Source organism: Alligator mississippiensis, chromosome 2 (genome assembly GCF_030867095.1).
Source record: "Alligator mississippiensis isolate rAllMis1 chromosome 2, rAllMis1, whole genome shotgun sequence".
NCBI classification, from domain to species: Eukaryota; Metazoa; Chordata; order Crocodylia; family Alligatoridae; genus Alligator; species Alligator mississippiensis.
The window spans coordinates 56,938,851-56,955,793 of NC_081825.1; the positions used below are offsets into that span (position 1 = coordinate 56,938,851).

The window sequence follows — 16,943 nt, forward strand, 5'->3', positions numbered from 1 at the left end:
TATACATGAGAACAGAAAGAAAGACTAGAGAGTGGGAGTTAGCATGCCCTCACCCAGTGGCTTCAGATTCCTTAAAGTCTTATTTAAAAGTCTATGGTCCAAACGAAGCAAATAGCAAAAAATTGTAAAACAAAAAATCATAGGAATTAAGGAAAAAGGGAAGTGAGAAGGTTGGTATCATTGCTGAAGCAAAGTGATGGTTCTTGGAGTCATATTGTATGTACATTTCCATATGTACAAATCGTTGAGTTTATTTTCAAATTGAGCTTAACTTTAATATTACCGAAGCTTCTAATAACTGCATTTTTTGTTTTATAACTCATTATAAGTTCTTATAAGGATTTTTATTCCTAAATTACAAATGCATGCCCTCAACTTCAACCTTCATTTAACAGATGTTTTGTTAACAATGTTAAAAAAACAACCCCCACAAGGGAGTTATTTCTTTTCTGGGCTCATAGTCATAAGAAACCAGCACAGCTCTTTTAAATGATATTTATCTTTGTGGTACTCAGGCCTGTTTCACTCTGGAATTAAATTAATTAATAGCTAGATAGCTAGATAGCTGTCACGGCGGGGTCCTCACGGAGGGCCGTGATCTCCTTGAGGCCCTCTCACCGCACTACTCCGGCCCGAGGGCACCCTCCATTCTCGCCCGCCACGTCTTGATCGAATATGTAATAGGGAGGCTGCCTTGTGTTTCCTCGGGCCTGTCAGCTCCTGGACCCCTCGGGGGTCTCCCCGTACAATGGGCGCTACCCAAGCGCCCTAGCCTTATGGGCTATGCGTGGCTCCTACCTCCCCTGATACCACGCCCCAAGCCTCGCAGATGTAAAGGACGTTGTTCGGTCTATACGCCCGCTTCCCGGGCCTCTTCTCTCATGCCCAGCCTCTTGCTGGGACTCTCGTCTGGCCCACTCTGGGCCTCCCCTGCCAGTGTGGTTCCGCTTCGGGACTCTCTAGTGGGCTACCGATCCGATGGGCCAACCGCACGGACACCCTCCCTGACTCTGGCTCCCGGCGCTGCTACTCCCTGTCTTCTCAGGGGCACCCGCAGCGCCCTGCCTTGGTCTGAGGGGGATTGCCGCACTAGCCTGCGGCCGGGCTCGCTATGCCCGTGCGCCCACACTAGGCTACTCAATAATACACAAGGGCGTTCCCCCTCTCTGGGGGCTCGCCACGCCCACACTGGGCTACTCAATAACGTACGAGGGCGTTCCCCCTCTCTGGGGGCTCGCCGCGCCCACGCTGGGCTACTCAATAAAACACAATGGCGTTCCCCCTCTCTGGGGCTCGCCGCGCCCACACTGGGCTACTCAATAACGTGCAAGGGCGTTCCCCCTCTCTGGGGGCTCGCCACGCCCACACTGGGCTACTCAGTAATACCGCCCCTTTCTTGGGGCCGGGGGCTATGTTCCCCCCACACGCAATCCGGGGTCTCGGTCCCTGTCCGCAACCTACGGGTTGCGCCCGCGACCCACTGGCCGCGCTCCTCGCCACCAGTTGCTCGCGCACTGGCATGCGAGCTGCGCCTTCCCTAGCGCTATAACAATAATGCGCTCTCTTGGCGCTAGGGCACCCCACACTCTCTGAGGTCCCTATAATTGAGGTCTCCTCCAACCCCTACAGCCTCACCCAAGCCTCCGGATGTAATAATACCAACACAAAGCAAAACCACAAGCCCCTAGGCTGTAACACAAATGCAAGCCGCCTGGCCATAACTCCTCATCATAACTCAAGCCTCCAAGACTATCATGAGCTGTACTTGCAACTTAGGCTCCTTCCCATCTCTCAGCCGAGGGAGCTCCTGCCTCTCCGGCTGCTGGCAGAGAACTGCCAGCCTGGCCTCAGCCCTGAGCTTTATAAGGGCCAGGCCCTGCCCCCTACAGGCAGCTGGCGCCGCTTGGTTGCTCCGGCAACCCGCAGCTGTGCTCACTTGGTTCTGCCAGGGCTCTCTCCCTGGCAGTTTCTCCTCTCTTAGGAGCAGGCACTAAGGTGCCCTGCGACAATCACACATATATAGGGATGTGAAAGGTTAAATAATTAATCATTTAACTGATGAGTGCAGTTACAACTGATTAATTTACTGGTTATCCTTTAGCTCAGGGCAGGTGCAGTCTGGCAGGCAAGTGGGAAAGGGAAGCCATGTGGTGCCCCAGAAGAAATCAGAAGGCAGCAAGGCAGGTAGGAGGGAGGGAGGATCAGGAAGATGGGAAGGGATGGGGGTGGGACAAGGGGGACTAGTACCTATAGCCTAAGAGGAAAACAGTGAGCAGCCTAATGACTCATCAATTAAGTAATTAGCTGCTCTTCACAGATGCTTCCTCCTTCCCAGCACAGGGCTTGTGGGCTTTGTCTAGCTGGGACTGCCTCCTCCCACTTTCCCCCCAGTCAAAGGACTCAGGGAGTTAGTAGTGGCTCCTAGCAGCAGCTGCCTAGGAGCTGCTGTTATCAGTTAATTGTTTAACCAATATAATTAGGAGAGGTTAAACAAACATTTTTAAATTGATAGTTACAACCCAAATATAAAGGCAGAAATATATATGTGTGTGTATATAATACACACATGCTCTGCAGATGTTTGTGCCTGTATTGATCTATATGGGCTAGATCTATATTAGTTAAAAGTGTCTGTTTTGGATTTGTGTCTCCAGATACAACCAGAGATGATCAAGTGATGGTAGATATGGCATGCTGGCATTCAGTGTGTTTGGTATGTAAATCACTTGGCAGGGACTGCCCCAGGGATCAAACCAATCCCAGGTCAAACCCTAGGGCAGTCTCTGCCAACCAGCTGCAGATTGTGACTGCCCCAGAACTGAGTCCAGGGGCAGTCCTGATTTACCAATGATCAATTAATCACTGGCTGGTCCCAGGGACCACAGCAGGGCTCAAATGGACCTGTAGGTGCCTGGAGCCAGCCAACGATCAGCTGATTTTTGGCACTCAACCTGTCAGTACAGGGGGAGCCTGGGATCATTTGATGTGGTTCTGCCATGTGGTCCTATGACAAAAAAATTACACCTGAGCTATAAAATCCCTGAAGTATATGGAACCATTCTTTAAGTATGTCACAAGACCTGTCCTCATTTTTATTATGTACAGTGATAATACATTAAATGAAGAAATAGTTGATGATTATCACAGGAGATGGTGGAAGACCACATTAAACAGAGTTTATAGGAAGCAAAATGCTATATCTGTGCACAATTTTAAAGATCCCATTTCTTTTAATCTGTTAATAAACATAAAACTATTTTTGTTATACTTCAATAAACATCAAATGCTTTTTGTTTTAGGGTTTGCCATTACAAAGCAGCTATGACTTAGAGGCATTTTGCCCCATGTAAATTGTTCGTATTCAATTCAGAAATGAGCCAATTTTAAATAATAAGCCTCTGAATAGGTCTAGGATATTTAACATCTCAAAGAGAAAGAAAGACAGTTTTCCCTGATTCTTCTGAAAAATATGCTTGTTTTCAAGCCAGGAATATTTGCGCAGAATGACACTACTCAAGGAGTAAGGCGCTATTCAATGCAAATAAGGGCTTTTGGACAGCACCCATAGTTGTACACGCAATCTTAAATAAAAAATTAACTCCATGTTTTATATTTTAGTCTTCTCTAAAGAGCTATTAAAAAGCCTTTATTAATAACTGCTCATTTTTCTTGGAACTAATCTAAAGGAAATCCACTTTAAATGGCTTTACTTCTATCCTCTGATGTTTTTAGGACAAAAATGAACTAGTAAATGCAATATGTTCCATTAAAAAATGTAAACATACCTATTGAAAGTAAAATGTGTTATGTCTGAATTCCAAAACCTCAGTAAATAATGATACAGGAGTTCAGGATCAGGATAGATGCACATACTATAAAGAACTCAGAAAGCTGTTCTAAATAGAGCACTTCATTTTATTTTCTCATTCTGATGGCTTCCAAACTTCTGTCTCTGCTTATTTTTCTGTGTTATGAGTAAGAAGCATTCATACTGTATGATGAACCATAAAGTAAATTATATGGAGTCTCTCCAGTTAAATTTAACTGTATGAACTGACCCTGCTGGATCATTCTCTAAACATCTGCCCTCCCTTTAAAAGTTATCCTTGCAACTAGACATCCTTCAGGACAGCAAGAAAATAAGATCCAATTCTGAGAGGTGCTGATTGTTCTCAGTGCCCATTGACATCAATGAGAGTTGTAAGATACCAACACCACATGATATCCAGCCCTCTGTTGCCTTCAAAGTGAAATTGCTTAGGTAGATCTACAAATCAGCCTATAAGGCTAGGGACAGACATTACACATAAACCAGTTTAAGTGATCAGAAACTGGTTTAAACCTGTAACAGAACAGATGTTCAGTGCACGTAAACCAGTTTGAAAATGGATGAAACCAGTTTGAGATAAACCTGGTTGTATGTAGTATCAGACTTAACTGATTTGGCTCAAACCAGTTTATGCAATGTCTGTCCCAGGCCCCTTGATGGTTTAAGTTAAATCAGAGTCCCCCAGCATCCCGGCATGCTCTCTGGGCTGGGCAGAGCTCTCTGCTCCACAGCAGGCTGGCCCCTCCCCTCTGCTCCCTGGCTGGAACTCCACACAGACTTGCAGGCACAGCAGGGTCTGCTGGCTTCCCTGTGCCCTGCCCCCTCCCCCTCCCCCTCCCCAGCCCCACTTGCTGATTAAGCAAAGATCCCTTCCTCCTCTCGGCCATAACAGGGACCATAGCCAGCATGCGTACTGCTAGCTAATGCTGAGAGGTGTCTGTGTGTGTCTCTCTCTCCAATTTCACTGGGATAGGCAGACAGAACAGTGACCGCTTAGGGACTTTGGAGCTAATCAACAGGTCAGCCAGTAAACTGTTTAAGAAGTTTGAAGTAATGTGGAGAGTGGTTATTGTTTTGCTAATTGGGTGATTAAGACTGTTATTGCCCACCCTCCTCCCCCACCTCTTCTGGCTTGCTCACCTGTCAATTTGCTGCAGACAGTATGAGGAAGCAGGGAGGGAGATTGAAAAGCTCTGTATCATCAACCGTTGCATGCACTGCACACAACCTCCTTGCCTCAGAGTGCTAGCCCAGGGCTGGGGGCTGGCAACACTCCTGCCCCTTCAGCAGCCAGTGGGAAAAAGGCTGGGACCATGCAGGCACACATCCCTAATAAGAGAGTCCTGCCAGGGCCTGGCCATGCCCCCCTCAGCTCAGCTCCCTGCAAAATAAAAGGGAGAGCTGCTCTAATGACCCCCCGGCTTCTAACCTGAGCCACTGCATGCATGTGCCCGAATTTCCTGTCCAGAGAGAATGTCTGTCCAGTGACAAACTGGTTCAGCCTAGCCAGGTTAGACTAACCAGAAAAGATTGAATCAATTCAGGCTCAGGCTCTTTGAATGTCTGTCCCTAGCCTAACAGGCTTGAACAAAGAACAGTCTCAATTTCCTACTCTTGCTTTCTTCTCTAATTTGACCCAGTCACTCAACAAGCAGAAACTTCAGATTAGGTCTGAAAGCCAGATTTCCTTCACAGGAATTCCAGCAGGTCAGTGCCTCTACTTCAACATGTGAGAACATTTATTGAAAAGCACCCTCCTAACAGATTCACAAATGTGCAGTATGTCTGGCAAGCAATGGAGAGAAGTACAAGCAGGGCCAAAGAGTGGCAAAATTTTAAAAACTTTAAAGAGCCCACTGCAGAAATCAGAAAAGTATTTCTTAAACTAAATGTGGTCTTTTATGTATGGAATTTAAGAGTATTCTTCCATGTGCTGCAGAATGCAGTGCTGAGCGGTTTAACTAGCGAGCCATGCTAATTAAAAGTGCCTACGCCTCACATGTATCAGAATCCCTGCACTGAAAAGAATGGCAGTGGAATGCTTTGAACTAAAGCTCACTGAACGTGTTATATTTCAAAGCGTCCCACCACCATTTTTTCAGCACGGGGACACACAGGGATGCTGATACATGTGACGCGGAAGACTGCTGAAGTGCATCAATTTCCATGCTCCAGCAGGCTTGATTAATCAAGTCTGCGCTGATGCACTGGATTTCCAAATATTCATTATTTGTATTTTTTTTGTATGCAGATATGACAACATATTATGACCCAATATTTCAAGGTGACTACTCATTTGGGGTGTCTTACTATTTAGGCATCTTTAAAATATTTGATTTAAGAGGGTGAGTACCTAGGACTTCTGAAAATCAGGGCCTCCTAACATGGCTCAAGTAGGACACTTCACATTACTAGAATAGATTTGTACTTTTCCATCTATTGTTCTTTCCATAAAAGGAAGACTTAGCATATGAGCATAGAATAATGAAGCTTGAAGAGGTTTTGTTCTTCCTTCACAAAAGGGCTTTTTCATTTCCGCAGAAAAGCAAATCTAACACAGGTGAAAAATCAGAGTTGACAGTCCTGAACACTTTTAAATACTCCATTTCATCTAGTGACAGATACAGCATTGATTACATGGATGCAATAATTTATACAGAGCAAGTCTACCTACATCTCACCACAATGTACCTGTACCCTGACCTGACAGAAACACATCTAGCGCTGACCAGGTAATTCATGTGCCTTGCCCATGAAATTCCTGGCTCGTCTGCTAAGAGTTAAAGGAAGGGTGCTAGTTAGTACTACCAACAACGAATTATGATTTCTCTAATATGTCTATGAGGAACTGGACTCAAATCATGCACTCATTTCATATACTGTACACACTCATGTCACATCATACCAACATTACACTGTAAGAGTCTGTTTCTACTGATCTGTGCTGAATTTCAATTAATAAACTGGACATAGCCTAAAACAACTCTCAGTATGAATTACGTTATGCTGACCTTCTGCACACTTTAAGGATCCCCCTAGGATTTGCTCATTTATTTCTAGCCAGCCTTTAAAAGAACAAGCATGGTGTCATCAGTGAACTTAAAACAAAACCCCTCTATTTTCTTTAGGGAAAAATAAACTGTAACAGTCACCATAATTCCAAGCCGTAGGGAAATTCTAAAGGAATCTATGATCAGGCCTTCAGTAGAGGGGGGTTAAGTTTGGGGGTACTTTCTGAGAATTTTTCTTTTATTTTAACATTTTCTATGTCTTTATAATTTATCTGTTTTTATTGTAAGTTACCCTGATCCTCTTTTGGGGAGAGTGACAAATACATTTAATAAATGCATAAAAATAAAATTACACCTGATCCAAAGTGCCAGGTCATCTCCCACTCATGCTGGATTTATGCAAATATAATTCCATTGACATTAGTGGAGTCTTCTGATTTTTAACAGTCACATGAAATTGGAACTCCACACCTCTGCCCAAGGGTGGGGAGGTGCTAGATTTCATAGACATTAGTGCTGGAAGTGACCTTGGGAGATCATCAAATCCAGCCCCCTGCCCCAAGGGCAGGAAGTCAGGGTCAAAGGATCCCAGCAAGATAAGCATCCAAACACTTCTTAAAGGGGTCCACAGTAGGTGCTTGCACCACCTCTAGAGGGAGCCTATTCCAGGCCTTGGGGGCTCGGACAGTAAAGAAGTGTTTTCTTATGTCCAGCCTAAAACGGTCTTGGAGGAGTTTGTGACTGTTGGTCCTTGTCATCCCTTGGGGTGCTCTGGTGAACAGGCGGTTCCCCAGATCCTGATGCACACCCTGATGTACTTATAGGCTGCCACCAGGTCCCGCCTAAGCCTGTGCTTTTCCAGGCTGAAGAGTCCCACGGCTCTCAGCCTCTCATCCTAAGGCCTATTCTCTTGCCCTTTGATCATGTGCGTGGCTCTCCTCTGGAGTCTCTGAAGCTTCTTGACATCCTTCTTGAATTGTGGAGCCCAGAATTGGATGTGGTACTCCAGCTGCTATATGGATACTTTCCCCTATGGAGGAGATTGAGTATGACAGACAAATATATCTACTTTCTATCTTCTTTCTCATTCAGTCCAGGGCAAAATATATGAAAGATTCAAATGGGAATCAGGAAAATAAAAGGGAGGTATCACATTTCCTAATTGTCTGACTTGACTGATCTTTATCTGTTTCAGCTTGCTGTCAGTTTAAAGATAGAACTCAAAAGTTAATTGTCAATCACCACACTCATTAGTGTAGTGTTTTGGCTTACCCATCACAAGCCAAATGAAAGGACCAGCCATGACAAAGTCTTGTTGCAAATCACCATTCACAGACTGAGTTGAGAAAACAGATTCATGAATTTGCCAGAACCTTAAGTGCTAGCTAGTTATATACTATTCATTTGTATGTCTACACATGCTAATTACTTTGATTGTATGACATTTAAGATGGCTAGTATTTTTAGTACAGAAAAATGCAATAATTGTTTATATCATTCCATGCTTCTGCAATTTGAATTGGCAAAATTGCTAAATTACAAATATGTAGTTCAAGTATTAAGCCAGGCAGTATCACTGATACAGGTATAGATATACTACTAATTCTCTTTTAATTCTAGCAGTATATTAGACTGAGATTGCAGCATAGTACTCACCTACAAAAGTAAGCAGGATCACCAACAAAAGGATAAGAGCACAGATGCATGGAATCAATATTAGTAGCAAAAGTCGAAGAAACTTGGCCGAAGCCAGCTTCTGAGAGCAACCATCCCCCATGTTATCTTCATCCGTTCCCAAGACCTGAAGCACAGAAGAGCAAAATTTTATCATTTTGGTGTAATTCATTAACTCCATATGATATGTTTAAAGCCTAGCACTACCCAAGGCACCTAACAGCAGTAGCACAAAGTATATGCAATAAATGTATTTAGATCATAATTGAAAGACAATCCATAAATTTACACTAACCTGTCAACAAATATAAACAAGATACATCTGCCATACATTTGGCTCACCCTTTGGTATGTTAGACATTATAATTCTACCAGTATATCTAAACCTCTTTGCTGAAGTACATGAATGCCTAGGTCTAGCTAAATGCATTGAACTCTGAGACATAAAATACAGACCAAATTGTAAACAATTAGGGTGTAATGCTGCTTACCTTGCCCATGCATGTAGGGAGTCATTCCTTTTGAAAACTTAACAGTTGCTAATTAGTGAACAGGCAAGTCAATCTTTCCAAATGTGTATTATCCAGGAATCTTTTAACCTATTATAAATCCTGTTAAACCCCTCAGTGCTTGTGTACCATGCTGTTTTCTCATCTTCAAAGCACTTTGAACTCCTACTATTTCTCACAGTACTCTCTAAAGCTGCTATTTTTATTTCCACTATAGAAATTGGAAAAATGAAGGAATAGAGGGTTTAAACCAATTTTCTGAACTCAATGGCACTATTCAAAGTATAAAGTTAAATATATACGAAAATTCTTTTTAGGATTGAAGCTTAAATATGTAGTTAGAATGTCTAACATATATAGGAATATAAAGCACCTTGTATACCAAAACAGAATTCAGGGCTATGCTCCAGTCTACTGGAAAAATACTGTAATTTTTAAACAGCAATACAACAAATTATGAACATATGTTTAAGAGGAAGATGGAACAGTTGTTCTGAAAAAGTTATTTTCCATTTTAAGTACATAATCCACATTCAAAAAGTATTTTAAATGTCTCAATTTGTATTTGCTTGCAAGATTCTAAGATAAGGAGTATACCTCCTTGGCTCGCACTTGCAGGGAATCAGTTAGAAAGGCCAAAGCAGCATTAGAACTCAGGCTGGCAACACAAATTAAGGGCAATAAAAAGTCCTTCTTCAGGTATATAGGGAGCAAAAAGAAGGCGCAGGACCCATACAGGATATACAGATAGGAGGGACAAAGCAGAGCTCTTCAATCAGTTTTTTGCTTCTGTATTCTTGAACTTGGATCAACAAATCTCCCAAACGTATTAGTGACAGAAGCAGGAGAAACACCAGCCCACCAGCTGTCAGTGCCAACCTAGTAAAGAGACACTTGGAGGGGCAGGATGTGTTTAAATCAGCGGGACTGAATGAGCTCCATCCAAGGGTGCTGAAAGAATTAGCCAGTGTCATAGCAGAGCCACTGGCACATCTGTTTGAGCAGTCGTGGTGCTCAGGTGAAGTCCCAGAGGACTGGAAAAGGGCCAATGTGGTCCCTATTTTCAAGAAGGGGAGGAAGGAGCCAGCACCACTTCCCTTGGAAGTTGGTTCCAGATCCTAGCCACCCTAACTGTGAAGTAGTTCCTATGGATGTCTAATCTAAACCTACTCTCCAACTTGTGGCTGTTATTCCTTGTTATCCCGGGAGCGCTAGGGGAAACAAGGTCTCCCCCAAACCTTTCTAGTCCCCCCTAGTGAGTTTATAGACAGTCACCAGGTCCTCCCTCAGCCTTCTCTTGTGAAGGCTGAACAGATTCAGGTCCCGTAGCCTCTCATTGTAGGGTCTGCCCTGCTGTCCCCGGATCATGCAGGTGGCCCTCCTCTGGACACTCTCAATGTTGTCCACATCCCTCTTGAAGTGGGGTGCCCAGAATGGAACACAGTATTCCAGCTGCGGCCTGACCAGTGTCATGTAGAGGGGGAGGATCACCTCCTTGGCCCTACTTGGCCCTCCTGACCAAGAGGTCCTACCCCTGTGGCTTGCAGGGCTAGACTGCCTTGCTAGCTCAGGCCATGGACTTATATGCCATGGACTTATATGCCTCTCATGGCCCTGCCCCCTTCCAGTCAGGAGACTACCCTGGGCTGCCTTCAGGGGTCTTCTAATTGGTCTCATTGGCCAGTTACTAAGGCAGCCTGTAGCAGGTGTGCTCTGCCTGGCCAGTAGTGCTTCCTCTCTGAGCTGCTTCTCTCTTAAAGTAACAGGGGGCACTTCTACCCTTGCAAGTGCAGCTGGATAGGTTTACATGTGTGCCCATTTCTGAGCAGATTTGCTGCTCCTGGAAGCAGTCTGCTCCTGTCCCCTCTGGCCCTGCAGTGGCCCCCTACAGCAGCCAAGAGTTCTAGGATCCCCGTGGGTGCTAGGTCAGGGGCTGGCAGGGATCATGGGACCAAGAGACATCTGTCTCCTGGTGGGGACTAGGAGAATGCCCCCTGCTCCCAGGAGCTCTCTGCTGCTGGGGTGGGCTCTGATGGTGAAGCATGGGTGGGGACAATGTCCCCCTGCCCTGACAGCAAGGACCTCCCAGCCCCAGCTTCCCGAACAGGGGCAGGGGGCTTGGAAAGAGCTGCAGGGGAGTGTGGCAGAGTACAGGTTGTTCCTGCCACTTTAAGAGGTTTTAGGCAGGCTCTGAGTAGCAGGCAGGTGAGATTTGGCCCAATTAAATGACCACATGACTGAAAGAGGGCCACTGGATTGGAGGAGGGCTGAACAGCTTCAGTATAAGCCCAGGCCCTAGGAACAAAGCTGGCAGTTGCACCTAAGGAGCCAGAGAAGCAACATCACTCAGCCTGCAGAGGGCAGCTCCCAGAATATCTGGAGGTGAGGGTAGGAACTATAGGGATAGAGGAGGTCCCTGGTCCTATTTAAGACCTGACATTGCACCCTGCTGGGGTTGTGTAGTGTAGTGGGGCTGCTTGTGGCGGGGCAGTCTCCAGGAAATGCCACACCTGTGCTTCCCCAGTGAAAAGTGAGGATGGGGTGTCATATAACCTCAGCCCCCACAACCTGGTGGATAACCCCATAGAGAAGACAGGCCTGGGGTCCAGGCACATTGACAGACACCTGAGGCCTGAGTGGGCAGTAGGCCAAGTTCAAGATACCTGAGACCAGAGAGGCCCAGGGGCCAGAATCAGCCCAGCATGTGGGACAGTAGACCTGATGCCCCATCATAGGGTAGGGCCTAAATTGGTTAGCCTGAAGCTCTGCAAGGGGCCAAGACCAAAAGTGCAAGAGATGAAGCCTGAAGGGCTGTACAGAGTAGGGAAGCTACGTGGGCTGTACAGAGTAGGGCAGTGTGACTAAGGCCCAGCACGGGGCCGTGTGACTGAGGCCCAAGAAGGGGGCAGACCACGTGTGGCCCTGCTAGGGGTAGTATGACACAAGCTCAACGTGGAACTGAGTAGGGCCCGGTAATGGGGCTGAGAGAATTGTCACCAGTATGTGATGCCATATGCGAGGCATGGGACACATTGATGAGGAGGTCGGAGCCGTGTATTACATCCTTGGCATTGGCCAATAAATGGGCAGCCTCCTGCCTATGAACAATTATTCAGTTACAACAAAGGCATGGCAAGAGAGTCAGGTGGGCGGACTGACCTAGACAGGTAGGCAGGTCAACAATTGTACCAGCCCTGGGAAGTTCCCCCATCACAGGGAGGGGCAAGTCTCAGTCCACTGCCCCAATCCACTGGAGGGGCATCTAGCAGTGAGCCCCCTGCTGGACAGGGATTCCCACTGCTAGCTGCCCTACTGGTGGATTGGGACAGGGGACTGGGACTTGTCCTTCCCCCACAGCTCTTTCCAAGCTCCATGCCTCGATCGCCCAATTGGGGCACAGGTAGGGTTCCCAACCCTCCTGGATTGGCTGGGAGTCTACTGGAATTGGCATTGATCTCCCAGTAACTATTTAAAGCAATCCAGGAGATTAATACTGTGAAGGGTACTCTCCTAGCACTGCCAGCCTACCACTGGGAAGAGCCTGGCACTGACCCCAGCCTGCAGAGGCAGCCTGCCCTCACCCCACTTGCAGATCCAGGGCTACATATCCCCCCCTCCCATGGTGCGCACAGTGGCGGGAGCTGCCACCTCCCACCCTGCTGGAATAAGCCACTCACGGCTCTGTCCTGTGCTCCACCCCACCCCAGCTGTGCAGTGCCTGCCCCTGCCCCAGGCCCACTTCCTCCCTTACCACAGAGGCCTTGATCTGCCCCACCTTGCCCCTTCCCTCCCCCCACCCCTTCCCCCACAGCAGACTTACCAGCCAGACACTGCTCTCCAAGTCTCCCAGCTGCATATCGGCAATCAGATCAGTATCATATCTGGGATGTGACTGAAAGGATTCCAAAACTTATCTGGCCCTCCAACCACTACCCTGTGCTCCTTATCCATGTGGGCATAAATGACATGGCTTGGAGCAATCCCAGCCGGGTCATGAGTGACTACATGACTCTGGGAGTGGAGCTTAGGGGGTTGGAAGTGCAGGTGTTTTTTTCCTCAGTCCTTCCAGGTACAGGTCACAGGCAGAGAAGGGAAAGACAAACTGAGGCAGTAAACAGAAGACTGCAGTGCTGGTGCTACCATCAAGGCTTCAGCTTCTATGACCACAGTCTGCTCTTCAGAGACAGAGGCAGTGTTCTGTTGGGAACAGATGGCCTCCACCTCACTCCACTGGAGAAGAAGCTCTTTTCAGCCAGAATGGCTGACTTGTTCAACTGGGCTTTAAACTAAGCTCACTGGGGGATGCGCGGACAACCACCAGAGCAAGCATCAACCGCAAAACTAGCAGGTAAGGATGCTCAAGGGAACCCACTCCTACCCCAGCCCAGGAACAGAGTTTCTCCATGAGTACAAGGAAGCCTAGGACCTCCAACAGCACACTTATGTGCCTGTACACTAATGCTAGGAGTCTGGGGAATAAACAGAAGGAACTGGTCCTTCTGCTAAATAGAAGTGACTATGATCTCATAGGGATCATAGAGACCTGGTGGGACTCCTCCTATGACTGGACTACCAGGATAAATGACTATACCCTGTACAGGAGAGATCATGCCAAAAAAAGGGGCAGGGGTTTCATAGATTCATAGATGTTAGGGTCGGAAGGGACCTCAACAGATCATCGAGTCTGACCCCCTGCCCTGGGCAGGAAAGAGTGCTGGGGTCAGATGATCCCAGCCAGATGCCTATCCAGCCTTCTCTTAAAGACCCCCAAGGTAGGGGAGAGCACCACCTCCCTTGGAAGCCCATTCTAAGTTTTGGCCAGCTTTACCATGAAGAAGTTTTTCCTGATATCTAGCCTAAATCTCCTCTCTGTCAGTTTGTGACCACTGCTACTTGTTACCCCAAGAAGCACCCTGATAAACAGAGCATCTCTGGTTCCTTGCTGTGCCCCATTAATGAATTTGTAGACAGCCACAAGATCACCTCTCAGCCTTCTCTTGCAGAGGCGGAAGATGTCCAGATCTCTTAGTCTCTCCTCACAGGGCTTGGCCTGTAAACCCTTAATGACTGGCCCTCCTCTGAACCCTCTCGAGGTTATCCACATCTGTAAGAAGGATGTGGGTAACCATATATGAAGGAGAGCTACACATCCCTACAAGCTGAGATTGGCACCCAAGGAAGATGACTGGAGACAGAATACAAGGGGAATGTAGTGAAGGGGATGCAATGGTAGGAGTCTACTACAGACCTCCAAACCAGGAACAAGTGCTTAACCAAGAATTCACCAGGGAACTGGCCGAGGCTGCATGCTCTTGGTCATCATGGGAGACTTCAACCACTCAGACATCTCATGGGATGAACACTCGGCCAAATACAATCAGTCACAAAGCTTCCTTACATGCGTGGATGAGCTCTACCTGTCCTAAGAAGTTTATGGGATGACAAGAGGCAAGGCATTGCTGGACCTGGTACTGGCCAAAGGGGATGATCTAATCAGCGACCTAAGAATCAAAGGGAAGCTGGGTGACAGTGACCACGAGTTGATTACTTTCACTATCCATTGCAAGCTGGCAAGTCAACCAGAAATGCAGTGGTCCTTGACTTTAGGAAAGCTGACTTCCATAAGCTCAGAAGGCTTGTTCCTGAGGCCCTGAGAGGCCATGATTTCACAGGAAGGGGAATTCATGATAAGCGGTTGCTCCTTAAAGAGGTGATCCTTGAAGTTCAAGGAGAATCCATCCCCACCTGTAGGAAAGGTGGTAAAAGGATTCAACAACCCCCTTGGCTCAACAGGGAACTCATGGACCTCCTATGTCTAAAAAGAGAGGCGTATAATGAATGAAGGACAGGAAACACCACTAAGGAGGAGTATACTGCACTGGTCCGCACCTGCAGAGAGCAAACTAGGAAAGCCAAGGCTGCAGCTGAACTCCATCTGGCTACACGAATCAAGGACAATAAAAATTCCTTCTTCAGATATGCGGGGAGTCGAAAGAAAAACAAGGGCAACATTAGACCCTTGTTAAACCAGCTGGGGCAGCTGACTACCGACATCCAAGCCAATCTGCTTAATGCTTACTTTGCATCAGTTTTTCACCAGCCCAAAGGGACCACCCTGCCTAACATGATGCGGGATGACCAGGGTGAAGATGAATATATGCCCACCATTGGCATGGATCTTGTGAGGGAGCATCTTGAGAGGCTGGACCCCCATAAATCAGCTGGTCTGAATAGGTTGCACCCAAGAGTACTAAAGGAACAAGCAGACATCATAGCACAGCCACTGGCAAGGATATTCTAGAACTCGTGGCACTCAGGCAAAGTACTTGAAGATTGGAAGAGGGCCAACGTGGTGCCCATCTTCAAGAAAGGGAGGAAAGAAGACTCAGGAAACTACAGGCCAATTGGTTTGACCTCAATCCCTGAAACGATTTTGGAAAAAATTATCAAAGAAACCATTCATGACAGGCTAACAGAAGGCAACATTCTGAGGAATAGACAGCATGGGTTTGTTGCAGGTAGGTTTTGCCTAACCAATCTAATTTCCTTCTATGACCAGGTGACGTATCACTTGGACAAAAGGGAAGAGGTTGATGTCATATATTTGGACTTTAAAAAAGCCTTTGACCTGGTGTCCCATGATGTCCTTATGGAAAAATTGGGCAACTGTGGCCTCAACTACTCCACAGTCCAATGGCTAGGGAACTGGCTCTGAGGTCAGACCCAGAGAGTGGTAGTTAATGGAACCGAATCAACATGGCACTTGGTGACTAGTGGTGCCCCCCAAGGCTCTGTTCTCAGACCTATACTCTTTAATGTCTTCATAAATGATCTGGACACTGGTGTCAAAAGTAGACTGGCCAAGTTTGCTGACGACACCAAACTTTGGGGAAGAGTCTCCACACTTGAAGATAGGCTGGTGATCCAGGCCAACCTCGATAGGCTTGCAAAGTGGGCGGATGAAAACCTGATGGCATTCAATATGGAGAAATGCAAGGTGGTCCACCTCAAGAATAAAAACTCACATCACACTTACAGGCTTGGCAATGCTATACTTTCTAGCACCATGACCAAAAGGGACTTGGGGATCATGATTGACCACAAGATGAATATAAGCCACCAATGCGATACCACAGCTGGCAAAATGAACAAAACTCTGGCTTGCATCTACTGATGCATCTCAAGCAAGACCCAGGATGTCATCCTCCCACTGTACTTGGCCTTGATAAGGCCGCAGCTGGAGAACGGTATCCAATTCTGAGCTCCACAATTTAGGAAGGATGTGGAGAAGCTTGAAAGAGTCCAGAGGAGAGCCACACACATGATCAGAGGGCAAGAGAATAAGCCTTATGAAGAGAGGCTGTGAGCAAAATACCTGAGCAAAAGCCTTGCCTTGATGAGTTCCCTGTGCAGAACCATTTCTTTCTCCCAGCTCTCATTGATTGTCCTCCACCAGGAGCAATACATCCCATCTCTTTCCTTGCCATCATTCCAAATGTTGCAGCTGCCATCACCAGCACTCCAGCACCAGCCACTACCAATCTCTTCTAAGCCTTTCAGCCAGACAATATCATCCTGATCTTGGCCTACAGGCTGAGAAGTTAACTTTTTTCTTAGTAGAAGAACATGTAAGTTTAGACATGAGAGGCCTGAAGGGCTGAATTCATAAGACCTGGGTAGTCAAGTCAATCACTAGGAAGCAAGATTCTGAGCTACTGCTTAATTAAGAAGATAGAAATTAGTGAGCCAGGGAGACCTGGACAAACTGGGCACTTGTACATGAGATGTCATTACCACATACACATGATGAAAATGTCACTTTGTGTGGCTTAATGGCATTGCACTGTACACATGCAAGAGTTTTCGGGGGTTTAAATGAGTTTGAATCATTCCAAACTAAACTACATTCCAATGTAGTTT

At 46.6% G+C, this 16,943-nt stretch overlaps 1 protein-coding gene across 3 annotated transcripts in view; it reads right to left on the reverse strand.

The window, feature by feature from the left end:
- CORIN (corin, serine peptidase) overlaps positions 1-16,943 on the reverse strand; it is a 272,355-nt gene that overhangs the window by 232,784 nt on the left and 22,628 nt on the right. For 2 of the 3 annotated variants that reach the window (XM_019481201.2, XM_019481202.2), the window contains exon 2: positions 8,497-8,641. In XM_019481201.2, the coding sequence (XP_019336746.1) occupies positions 8,497-8,641 (145 nt within the window). Of the gene's footprint in view, positions 1-1,765; positions 1,826-8,496; positions 8,642-16,943 lie in introns of those variants that run through there. The other variant, XM_059721699.1, reaches the window with a different exon arrangement.